The sequence below is a fragment of the Thalassophryne amazonica genome, chromosome 18, assembly GCF_902500255.1.
Source record: "Thalassophryne amazonica chromosome 18, fThaAma1.1, whole genome shotgun sequence".
Lineage (NCBI taxonomy): Eukaryota > Metazoa > Chordata > Actinopteri > Batrachoidiformes > Batrachoididae > Thalassophryne > Thalassophryne amazonica.
The window spans coordinates 25,237,381-25,250,464 of NC_047120.1; the positions used below are offsets into that span (position 1 = coordinate 25,237,381).

Here is a 13,084-nt window from a genome sequence, read left to right on the forward strand (position 1 = left end):
GTATGTGTATATATATGTATGTATGTGTATATATATGTGTGTATATATATGTGTGTATATGTATGTATGTGTATGTATGTATGTGTATGTATGTATGTGTATGTATGTATGTGTATGTATGTATGTGTATATATGTATGTGTATATATGTATGTGTATATGTATGTATGTGTATATATATGTATGTGTATGTATGTATGTGTATGTATGTATGTGTATGTATGTATGTGTATGTATGTATGTGTATGTATGTATGTATGTGTATGTATGTATGTGTATATATGTATGTGTATATATGTATGTGTATATATGTATGTGTATATGTATGTATGTGTATATATATGTATGTGTATGTATGTATGTGTATATATATGTATGTGTATGTATGTATGTGTATATATATGTATGTGTATGTATGTATGTGTATATATATGTATGTGTATGTATGTATGTGTATATGTATGTATGTGTATGTATGTATGTGTATATGTATGTATGTGTATATGTATGTATGTGTATATGTATATGTATGTGTATGTATATGTGTATATGTATGTATATGTGTATATGTATATGTGTATATGTATGTATATGTGTATATGTATATGTGTGTGTATGTATATATATGTATGTATATATATATGTATATGTATGTATATATGTATATGTATATGTATATATGTATATGTATATATATACTCAACAAAAATATAAACGCAACACTTTTGGTTTTGCTCCCATTTTGTATGAGATGAACTCAAAGATCTAAAACTTTTTCCACATACACAATATCACCATTTCCCTCAAATATTGTTCACAAACCAGTTGAAATCTGTGATACTGAGCACTTCTCCTTTGCTGAGATAATCCATCCCACCTCACAGGTGTGCCATACCAAGATGCTGATTAGACACCATGATTAGTGCACAGGTGTGCCTTAGACTGCCCACAATAAAAGGCCACTCTGAAAGGTGCAGTTTTGTTTTATTGGGGGGGGGATACCAGTCAGTATCTGGTGTGACCACCATTTGCCTCATGCAGTGCAACACATCTCCTTCGCATCATCCGTGAAGAGAACACCTCTCCAACATGCCAAATGCCAGCGAATGTGAGCATTTGCCCACTCAAGTCAGTTAAGACGACGAACTGGAGCCAGGTCGAGACCCCGATGAGGACGACGAGCATGCAGATGAGCTTCCCTGAGACGGTTTCTGACAGTTTGTGCAGAAATTCTTTGGTTATGCAAACTGATTGTTCCAGCAGCTGTCTGAGTGGCTGGTCTCAGACGATCTTGGAGGTGAACATGCTGGATGTGGAGGTCCTGGGCTGGTGTGGTTACACGTGGTCTGCGGTTGTGAGGCTGGTTGGATGTACAGCCAAATTCTCTGAAACGCCTTTGGAGATGGCTTATGGTAGAGAAATGAACATTCAATACACAAACAACAGCTCTGGTTGACATTCCTGCTGTCAGCATGGCAATTGCACGCTCCCTCAAATCTTGCGACATCTGTGGCATTGTGCTGTGTGATAAAACTGCACCTTTCAGAGTGGCCTTTTATTGTGGACAGTCTAACGCACACCTGTGCACTAATCATGGTGTCTAATCAGCATCTTGATATGGCACACCTGTGAGGTGGGATGGATTATCTCAGCAAAGGAGAAGTGCTCACTATCACAGATTTAGACTGGTTTGTGAACAATATTTGAGGGAAATGGTGATATTGTGTATGTGGAAAAAGTTTTAGATCTTTGAGTTCATCTCATACAAAATGGGAGCAAAACCAAAAGTGTTGCGTTTATATTTTTGTTGAGTGTATATGTATATATGTATATGTATATATATATATGTATATATGTATATGTATATATATATGTGTGTGTGTGTGTGTGTGTGTGTATGTATGCATACGCACACACCGTATATGCCCATCGGAAGGTGCAGGACCAAGCATCAGCGCCCCCCCCCCCCCCCCCTTTTTTTTAAAGAAATTTAAACACCCACCTTAAATTAAATTATATAACCTGGAATACATTTAATGAATGAGAAAAGGGCAAAAAAAATGGACACAGACAGGTGAGATATTTGTGATACACTTTTTCATTTGTGATGACATTAAACATTTTTATTTAAATTACCGTTCCGATGATAATGGTGATACAGGTGAACCTCATTAACTTGTGCAAGTTGGGATCCATAAAATCAAACCACAAGCTATCTGAAATTGAGTTAATGAGGTTGTCCAAAAGCATACAGTAGTTTTTGACATCTAGGCAAAATTTTCGGGGTCCACAAATCGACCACGAGTAAAGCGGAAATGCAAGTTATGCATACGTGAGTTAACGGGGTTCACCTGTATTGGCTATACTCGTGCATTGCTGCCCCCCCCCCAAATATATATATGGGGGGGGCAGTGTGTCTGCCTGCCTGCAGTCCATATATGTGTAAAGTAGTGGAGTATGTGGGTGAGACCGTATGTCATGGGCAGGACAAATGGCACCCAAACACTGAGTAGCTCAGCTAACAGGCTAACCTCGTTTTGGGTGTTCATTACATCATATTTTTGAGGGCTGAGTGGTGGTGCTCATAATGGCTTAGCTTTGGTGTGGTCATTAAAAATTAGGACCCACTTATTTCCCCAGTAATTGTGAATTAATGACCTCATGTCATTAAGCTACAGGATAGCTGCTGCAAATGCTAACACATTAGCATCCAAAACGACATCACATGACAATTTCACTCGATGCAAATACAGCACACACAGTTTTTATATGTGTCCTGCGAAGAATTAAACATACAAGCCATAATTATTACAGATATTTGTAATAAAATGCCTTAAATAAAATAAGGCCATGGTATCAACACACCAAGGGGGGGAAGCATCAATGCACAGGCTGTCATTCACAGGCCACGCCCCTCACGTATTTGGTGTTTCGGCATTTCCCATAATGCCCCTGACAGCTGCCTGCGCTTCCCAGAATGCACCGTGGTGCCAGCAGAGTTCCACTGTCTCACAGCGCATGTAAACAGTGGCAAAGCGAGGATGTGGATGGTGTTAATTTAGCAAGTTCACGTGCAATTATATTGATTAAACACGCTCACAAGTTGGGAAAGTTATCTGGAGGAGGTGTAGCACCTGTGATGGACTTCTGCTGAGCCCCGACGTTGTCTTATTGTCCAGACTTCATGAAACCGGCCTCTCGCTTGAATCACAGACCGCCAGACGGCGTGAGATTCACAACTGCAAAACACCAAATAGGGATGACTGAGTTTTAATGAACATGAGGATGACTGAAAGACAGATGCATATTTAAATTACATCTCCGAATTTGATCGTACATGTATTTTGATCAAAGATGTTTTCATTTCATCAACTTGCTTCTGTTTCTCACAAAAAAAAATGACAGCACCTATGACCAGTATTTAGTGTTTTTCCAACAATTCATTCACAGACTAATATCATATGGTCACTACATTTATTTATTTTATCTTTTACATTATGCATTCCAACAAAAACTTTAATTAAACCTGACTTTTGTAGCCTCAACACAAAAATTAAAAAAGTCAGACTGAACAAGTCTGAGTGGGTCTGAAGTCTTTTAATGGATTTCTGCTCACTTAAAGTGTGAAATGCATGACATAAAAGTTTAAAGCTCCCACGTTTCTCCAGGAATTGTCTTATTGGTCCATTAGTCAGGGTCACCATGGTAATGCCACCACCATGGATCTGGCCTGGGTCCTGGATGCTAAGCACAAAGACAGAAAACCTGTCAATTCAATTGAAATTAATTATTTTAATTGATTTCATTTATGCAACACCAAATCACACCAAAGCTGGCTCAAGGCATTTCACACGAGTAAGGTCTAACCTTACCAACCCTCCTGAGCACGCACACAGGCGGCAGTGGTAAGGAAAAACTCACTTTGTTGATGTTGAGGAAGAAACCTCCAGCAGACCAGACTGTCAAAAGTAACCATCCATTTGTCACAGCTACTGTAGGTGAAGTGTAGGGTACCCTCGGTCTTCTGCTGCTGGGGTCCTCAACACTGAGGCACCTGCATGCTAAAACACACTCAGAGAAACGTCACATGGCCACAATGCCACACCTGACGCTCCTTCACAGTGTGATTCTCCTCATCTGAGGCTCCTTAAATAACCACTGATTTGACACAGAAGAACAGAAGATTTACACATTGCAGGTGGCATTTGTTTAACGCATGTAATAGGAAACACAGCTATACCATGTGCACTTTCTGTCTGTCTTCATTTCATCTATCCACTGTTTGTCATTCCAGGATCCTTCATTAATATCTCCCAGATGATTGCCTGTGTGGGCCAGCAGGCCATCAGTGGATCTCGAGTACCTGATGGTTTTGAGAACCGCTCTCTGCCTCATTTTGAAAAGCACTCAAAAGTGAGCTTCAGTTTAATTATTCTGTTATTTGTCTAAGAGGTTGTACCTATGAGAGTTCAGATGTACTGTTCATGAATGTTTATCAAAATCGCAAATTATTAGCAGGCCAGTGTTTCCTGCTTTAAAATAAAAATAATAATAATTTTGGTAGTGTGCAGACTATATATATATGTAAGTGTCTGAGACATTGAAAGATGTTGCCACGTGTTTAGAGACGTGCTTGCTTTTATACTGCCATGTTGACAAATTTACAAAAGCATTTCATGAATTTTAAGTTTCTATAGAATTGAAACGATCATTAGAAAAAAAATGTTCACATGACTGGTTTCAAATTAGGCTTTGTGAGGGACTACAGATGCACTACAGATGCAATGTTTGCTCTGAGAATACTGTTGGAGAAGCACAGAGAAGGCCAGAAAGAGTTACACTGTGTGTTTGTGGACTTAAAAAAGCTTATGATAGGGTGCCAAGAGAAGAGCTGTGGTATTGTATGAGGAAGTCTGGAGTGGCAGTGAAGTATGTGAGGGTAGTGCAGGACATGTACAAGAATAGTGCGACAGCGGTGAGGTGCGCAGTTGGAATGACAGACTCATTCAAGGTGGAGGTGGGATTACACCAAGGATCAGCTCTGAGTCCTTTCTTGTTTGCAGTGGTGATGGACAGGTTGACGGATGAGATCAGACAGGAGTCCCCATGGACTATGATGTTTGCAGATGACGTGATCTGTAGTGAGAGTAGAGAGCAAGTTGAGTCTAGTCTGGAGAGGTGGAGAGATGCTCTGGAGAGAAGGGGAATGAAAGTCAATAGACGCAAGACTGAGTACATGTGTGTGAATGGGAGGGAGCCCAGTGGAATAGTGCAGGAGTAGAGGAGTAGAAGTGGCAAAAGTAGATGAGTTTAAATATTTGGGGTCAACTGTTCAAAGTAATGGAGAGTGTAGTAGAGAGGTGAAGAAGAGAGTGCAGGCAGGGTGGAGTGGGTGGAGAAAGGTGGCAGGAGTGATTTGTGACCGAAGAATATCATCAAGAGTGAAGGGGAAAGTTTACAAAACAGTAGTGAGACCAGCTATGTTGTACGGCTTAGAGATGGTGGCACTAACAAAAAGACAGGAGGCAGAGCTGGAGGTGGCAGAGCTGAAGATGTTGAGATTCTCTTTGGGAGTGACAAGAATGGACAAGATTAGGAATGAACATATCAGAGGGACAGCTCAGGTGGGACGGTTTGGAGACAAAGTCAGAGAGGCGAGATTGAGATGGTTTGGACATGTGCAGAGGAGGGACCCAGGGTATATACGGAGAAGGACTCTGAGGATGGAGCCACCAGGCAGGAGGAGAAGAGGGAGGACAAAGAGGAGGTTTATGGATGTACTGAGGGACGACATGCAGGTGGTTGGTGTGACAGAGGAAGATACAGAGGACAGGGTGAGATGGAAACGATTGATCTGCTTTGGCAACCCCTAACGGGAACAGCCGAAAGAAGAAGGGACACAGTTGCTATTTACCCCAGAAAATATCTCAGACATTGATTAAACTGTACCACAGATTTTCTTTATTTGCTCACTTTCTACAAACAGCAGAAATAGAAAGGGGGGAAGTTTAAAAAAAAAACAAAAAAAAACTAGGGCACCACACTTGTAGAGAGCAAACTTCCACCAACACTAGTTTCCAATTCCACAAAATTTTACCTTGGAAAAAATTTTCAAGGTCAAAGTCCTGTTAGAAGTGACTCTTCATAAGCTAAGTTAGATGTGATCAAATGTGAGGAGTATGTATCTAGTTCATGCACTTGAATCAAAGTTTTTTTGTGGTGTTCAATTTTTTCGGTTTCTGAATTCTTTTTCAGATCATTTTCACAGAACGTTGGATATCTCTGCTATGCACAATTTCTCATTGCTTTTTGGGGCTTGGTTTCTGACTGATAACTGGAAGATAGACAACCCGGCATAAAATTAGAACATCCATCCAATTTTGGTGGTGTAGGTAAATCCATAACAGAAAAATGAGAGCGATTGAGGCACTTTTGATTGAGATATAATGCAAAATATACATCAAATGGGCTTTTCAGTATTAAATTCTTGGAGCACGATATAGACCCGGACAATAATTTCTTCTCAAATATCAATGACAGTTGTTGCTATTATACAGATGAACAGTTTAATCGGATCATTAAAACGGATAACAAATTATCAATAATCCATTTCAACAGCAGAAGTCTATATGCAAACTTTAACAACATTAAAGAATATTTAAGTCAGTTTAAAAAAATATTTAACATAATTGCTATATCAGAAACATGGATCAATGAAGATAAAGGAATGGATTTTGAACTGGATGGATATGAATTTAATTGTGTAAACAGAAAAAATAAGAGTGGAGGAGGAGTGGCTGTGTATGTGGATAAGAACATGGATTATAAAATAGTAGACAATATGACAACTGTGATTGATAACTTATTAGAATGTATAACTATTGAAATATGTGAAGAAAAAAGCAAAAATGTATTAGTCAGCTGTATATATAGAGCACCAGGATCTAGTATTGAAACATTCACTGACTGTATGGGAAAAATGTTCTCAAAAACTAATCAAAAAACTGTGTTCATTTGTGGTGACTTAAATATTGATCTGCTCAATCCAAATAAGCATAAAATAACAGATGAATTTATCAGTATAATGTACAGTATGAGTTTATATCCAAAATCACCAGGCCAAGCAGAATTACATCCCATAGTGCCACCTTAATTGATAATATATTCAGCAATGATATTGAGAATAACACTGTGAGTGGATTATTAATCAATGACATTAGTGATCATCTACCAGTTTTCATCGTTTATAATAGAAACCATCGGCGGAATCAGCCAGAGGAGAAAATAAAATACAGGCGAGTGCGGACAGAGGAAAACATGAACACACTAAAGAAGGATTTACAGGAGCAAAACTGGGAAAAGGTATACAGTGAAAGTGATGTTGATAGTGCATATGAAACTTTTTTACAAATATTTACATCATTATATGATAAAAATTGTCCAATTAAACAAGACTACAGAAAACAAAAAATCCAAGCTCGACCATGGATGACGAAAGGGTTACGAAATGCATGTAATAAGAAAAATACACTGTATAGAGAATTCATAAAACTAAAGACTAAAGAGGCAGAAAATAGATATAAGAAATACAAAAATAGATTAACTAATATTATACGGGTATGTAGGAAGGAATATTATAGTAACATATTATATAATAACAAAAACAATATTAAAGGAATATGGGATATATTAAATAGCATTATCAAAAATGGTAATAAAAAACAGAGTTACCCTCAGTATTTCATTGATAATAATGTCAAGAAGGAAAATAAGGATGAGGTAGTCAACGGTTTTAATAATTTTTTTGTAAATATTGGACCAAGCTTGGCAGAAAAAATTCCCGATTCCCAACCTGAGGATTGGGATAATAATCTCATAGAAAGAAATCCCTGTTCAATGTTCCTCACAGCAGTGGATGGAAATGAAATTATAGACATTGTGAATAATTGTAAATATAAAACATCTACCGATTTAAATGAAATTGATATGGTGGTGGTAAAACAGGTCATTGAATGGATTGTAGAACCATTAACATACATCTGTAACTTATCATTTCAAACCGGTAAATTTCCCAATCAAATGAAAATAGCTAAGGTTGTGCCGCTGTATAAGACTGGGGATAGACACCACTTCACAAATTATAGACCTGTTTCTTTGCTTCCACAATTTTCCAAATTATTAGAAAAGTTATTCAATAATAGATTAGACAAATTCAGAAATAAACATAAATTACTTACTGATAGTCAATATGGATTCAGAGCACATAGTTCAACATCACTTGCATTAATAGAATCAGTTGAGGAGATTACAAACGCCACAGACCACAAATTACATTCAGTTGGAATATTTATAGACCTTAAAAAGGCTTTTGATACAATTAATCATGACATATTAATCAATAAACTTGAACAGTATGGGATTAGGGGGTTGGTGTTGCACTGGGTGAGAAGCTACTTAAGTAACAGAAAACAGTTTGTGAAGTTGGGGGAATATACATCATCATGCTTGGACAATGCTTGTGGCGTCCCACAGGGCTCAGTATTGGGTCCAAAACTGTTTCTAATTTATATAAATGATATTGTCAATGTTTCCAAAATATTAAAATTAGTATTATTTGCAGATGACACAAGCATTTTTTGTTCAGGGGGGGATTTGCAGGAGTTACTGAGGAGGATCAGTATAGAAATGGGAAAATTGAAAATATGGTTTGACAGAAATAAATTATCATTAAACTTAAGTAAAACAAAATACATGTTATTTGGCTATTGTAATACAGACATACAGGTTCAGTTACAAGTCGAGGGGGTAGATATTGAAAAGGTACATGAAAATAAGTTTCTGGGGGTGATAATAGATGATAAGATAAACTGGAAGACTCATATAAAACATATACAAAGTAAACTGTCAAGGAGCATTTCAGTTCTAAACAAAGCGAAACATATTCTGGACCACAACTCACTCCGCATTCTTTACTGCTCACTGGTTTTACCATATTTACAGTACTGTGCAGAGGTATGGGGTAATACTTATAAAGGTACAACACAATCACTATCAGTAATGCAGAAAAGAGCTATAAGAATTATTCATAATACTGGCTATAGAGATCATACAAATCCACTATTTTTACAATCCAAATTCTTAAAATTCACAGACTTGGTTCATTTTCAAACAGTACAAATTGTGTATAAAGCAATAAACAATTTACTTCCAGCAAATATTAAAAATATGTTTTTTAACAGATCAGGGGATTACAGTCTGAGGGGGAAATTTAATTTAAAGCATCAGTGGGCACGAACAACATTAAAAGGTTTCTGTATTTCTGTCTGTGGGGTGAGGATGTGGAACAGATTGGGAGTGGGGCTCAAGCAATGTCCAAGCATGAACCAGTTCAAACAGCGGTACAAAAATATGGTTTTTTCTGGGTATAGGGAGGAGGAAGGGTAATGAGGGTTAGGGTGTTTTTGTTTTTTGCTTCGGCTTGTAAATATATAGTATTTTGTATGTAAGTAGGTATGTGTAGGTGTATATTTATGTTTGTGTATATATATGTGTATGTATGTTGATGTGTATGTGTATATATATGTATATATATATATATATATATATATATATATATATATATATATATATATATATATATATATATATATATATATATATATATATATATATTGATATCGGTTTAGGTGTGTAGGAATTTATGTGTATATGTGGCAAAGGGTATTACTGGTTGTGGGGAAGAAGGGGTAGGGATAAATAAGCTGATGCTTCACCCTACCCCTTTTCGGACATGTTGGGTACACAGTAGGAACTTTTTTGTTGTTGTCTTTACTGATCTATCTTGTAATTGTTGTTGTATCAAATGTTCGAAATAAACAGTTTTCATTCATTCATTCATTCATTTTCATTCATTCATTCATTCATTCATTCATTCATTCATTCAAAATATACTTTAAATGGTTACAAAATCTGTAATCTGTATCAGAATCAGAATCGCCTTTATTGTCATTGTAATTTACATTGCACCGAGATTTGAGCGGAACTCCAAAAGGTGCTTTTCGAGGTGCAAGTAATTGTTAGGCAAATAAAAGATAATGAAATTTAACAAAATAAATTATTTAAATATATGTACAACTAAAATAAAATGTGGACAAAGTAAAATCTAAAACGAGAATTATGTACAACTGTGGAATGATACTGCATGGGAAATATTGCACATGGGTACAGATATTGCACAAGAACTTTGAAAAGTTCAGATTAATGTGATTTGTTATTGTTCAGTGCAGTGATTGCTCTGGGGAGAAAGCTATCAGATCCAGATTAAACTTTGTCAGTCGATAAAGGATACCATCCTACATAACACTCTCAAATATGAAATAAATTCAATCTTTTGTGGCAGAGTTATGAATTTTTGAACATTTGTTCAATGTTAAAGATAGGGATTTTTCCTGACTTTGCCCTTTGACCTATAACCTTGAAAATTGAATCAGTTCTTGCCTGTCAGCATATGAATCTTCAGTAAAAACTGCATAATGATATATGAAAAATTGTGGGCTCCAGGCTGTTGACAGACAAACAGGGGCGAAAACATAAAAAAAAAATCATATGTGAAATTAAAGCTGAGTAACTACATTATTGACTGTATGACTGAACAGCTTGATGACTGCTGTTTGCAGCTGCCTGCCGCTAAGGGTTTTGTGGCCGACAGCTTCTATTCGGGCTTGACTCCCACAGAGTTCTTCTTTCACACCATGGCTGGCAGGGAGGGTCTGGTGGATACAGCTGTGAAAACGGCAGAGACTGGATACATGCAGGTGTGTGTTTCCTCTGGTTGTTGGGTGATTTAACAACTTTTGTCATAGCTGGATGCTTCAACCGTGATTTATTTTTATGCTACTTTGTAGTTATTTGTTGTTGTTGTTGTTGTTGTTGTGCTGCACCCTGTGTTGGAACAGAGGCGTCTGGTGAAGTCCCTGGAGGATTTGTGCTCACAGTACGACTTGACTGTACGAAGCTCAACTGGCGACATCATTCAGTTTATCTACGGTGGAGATGGTCTGGATCCTGCCGCCATGGAGGGCAAAGATGAGCCTCTAGAGTTTAAGAGGGTTCTTGACAACATCCGCGTGAGTGACAGAAGTTGTTTAGAAAAGATTTGACTTGAAATGAAGGCATTCTGGGGTGTGACACCATTTTACCACCCATGTTTTCTTTAAATAGTATCTGTACTGTAAGGTGTATCAGACTCTAAGGCCTCTTGCTCAAACCTGTTCATCTCTGTAATCTGTACTGTAGTTTTTCAGCATTTCTGCCAAATCAACACAAAGATGCAGGAGAAAACATTATGTCCTTGAGAAGATGATACTCTTTTATCCTATCCGTTCTTTTGTTCTAGTGTGAGTGTAATCTTCTTTTTCAGGTTGGTGTAGTTTTAAGTGTAATTTAGATCAGCTGTAAGGAGCTCTCAGTCTGTCTGTGGTGAGGTCCTGTCTGTGGGACCACACTTAATTTGTTCTCTTGCCCTCTGACTTCCAGGCGGTCTACACGTGTCCAAAGGAGCGTGCACTCAGTCAGAACGAGCTGGTCCTCACCGCAGATGCTATCATGAAACGAGCCGACTTTTTGTGCTGCAGAGACAGCTTTTTAGAGGTAAGCTCAGTAAAAATTGTTTTTCATTATGACAAATGGATCAGACTGCCGGACTTATGAATTCTGTTTCTTTGAGGTTCTGGAATGTACGCTGTGAAATATGTGCTAAGGTACAGAATTTCAAAGAGACAGACTTGATGAACAGAACTGTCATATATACACTCAACAAAAATATAAACGCAACACTTTTGGTTTTGCTCCCATTTTGTATGAGATGAACTCAAAGATCTAAAACTTTTTCCACATACACAATATCACCATTTCCCTCAAATATTGTTCACGAACCAGTCTAAATCTGTGATAGTGAGCACTTCTCCTTTGCCCCAGCAGTCTACGTCTATAGCAGCATAACTAAGGGATGGTTCAGGGTCACCTGATCCAGCCCTAACTATAAGCTTTAGCAAAAAGGAAAGTTTTAAGCCTAATCTTAAAAGTAGATAGGGTGTCTGTCTCCCTGATCTGAATTGGGAGCTGGTTCCACAGGAGAGGAGCCTGAAAGCTGAAGGCTCTGCCTCCCATTCTACTCTTACAAACCCTAGGAACTACAAGTAAGCCTGCAGTCTGAGAGCGAAGCGCTCTATTGGGGTGACATGGTACTACGAGGTCCCTAAGATAAGATGGGACCTGATTATTCAAAACCTTATAAGTAAGAAGAAGAATTTTAAATTCTATTCTAGAATTAACAGGAAGCCAATGAAGAGAGGCCAATATGGGTGAGATATGCTCTCTCCTTCTAGTCCCCGTCAGTACTCTAGCTGCAGCATTTTGAATTAACTGAAGGCTTTTTAGGGAACTTTTAGGACAACCTGATAATAATGAATTACAATAGTCCAGCCTAGAGGAAATAAATGCATGAATTAGTTTTTCAGCATCACTCTGAGACAAGACCTTTCTGATTTTAGAGATATTGCGTAAATGCAAAAAAGCAGTCCTACATATTTGTTTAATATGCGCTTTGAATGACATATCCTGATCAAAAATGACTCCAAGATTTCTCACAGTATTACTAGAGCTCAGGGTAATGCCATCCAGAGTAAGGATCTGGTTAGACACCATGTTTCTAAGATTTGTGGGGCCAAGTACAATAACTTCAGTTTTATCTGAGTTTAAAAGCAGGAAATTAGAGGTCATCCATGTCTTTATGTCTGTAAGACAATCCTGCAGTTTAGCTAATTGGTGTGTGTCCTCTGGCTTCATGGATAGATAAAGCTGGGTATCATCTGCGTAACAATGAAAATTTAAGCAATACCGTCTAATAATACTGCCTAAGGGAAGCATGTATAAAGTGAATAAAATTGGTCCTAGCACAGAACCTTGTGGAACTCCATAATTAACTTTAGTCTGTGAAGAAGATTCCCCATTTACATGAACAAATTGTAATCTATTAGACAAATATGATTCAAACCACCGCAACGCAGTGCCTTTAATACCTATGG

At 37.6% G+C, this 13,084-nt stretch overlaps 1 protein-coding gene across 1 annotated transcript in view; it reads left to right on the forward strand.

Moving 5' to 3' along the window:
* Positions 1 to 13,084, forward strand: part of polr3a (polymerase (RNA) III (DNA directed) polypeptide A) — a 50,211-nt gene that overhangs the window by 26,884 nt on the left and 10,243 nt on the right. Inside the window, exons 18-21 of the mRNA XM_034193448.1 lie at positions 4,294 to 4,412; positions 10,676 to 10,813; positions 10,955 to 11,125; positions 11,535 to 11,705. Coding sequence (XP_034049339.1) covers positions 4,294 to 4,412; positions 10,676 to 10,813; positions 10,955 to 11,125; positions 11,535 to 11,705 — 599 coding nt within the window. The remainder of the gene's footprint in view (positions 1 to 4,293; positions 4,413 to 10,675; positions 10,814 to 10,954; positions 11,126 to 11,534; positions 11,706 to 13,084) is intronic.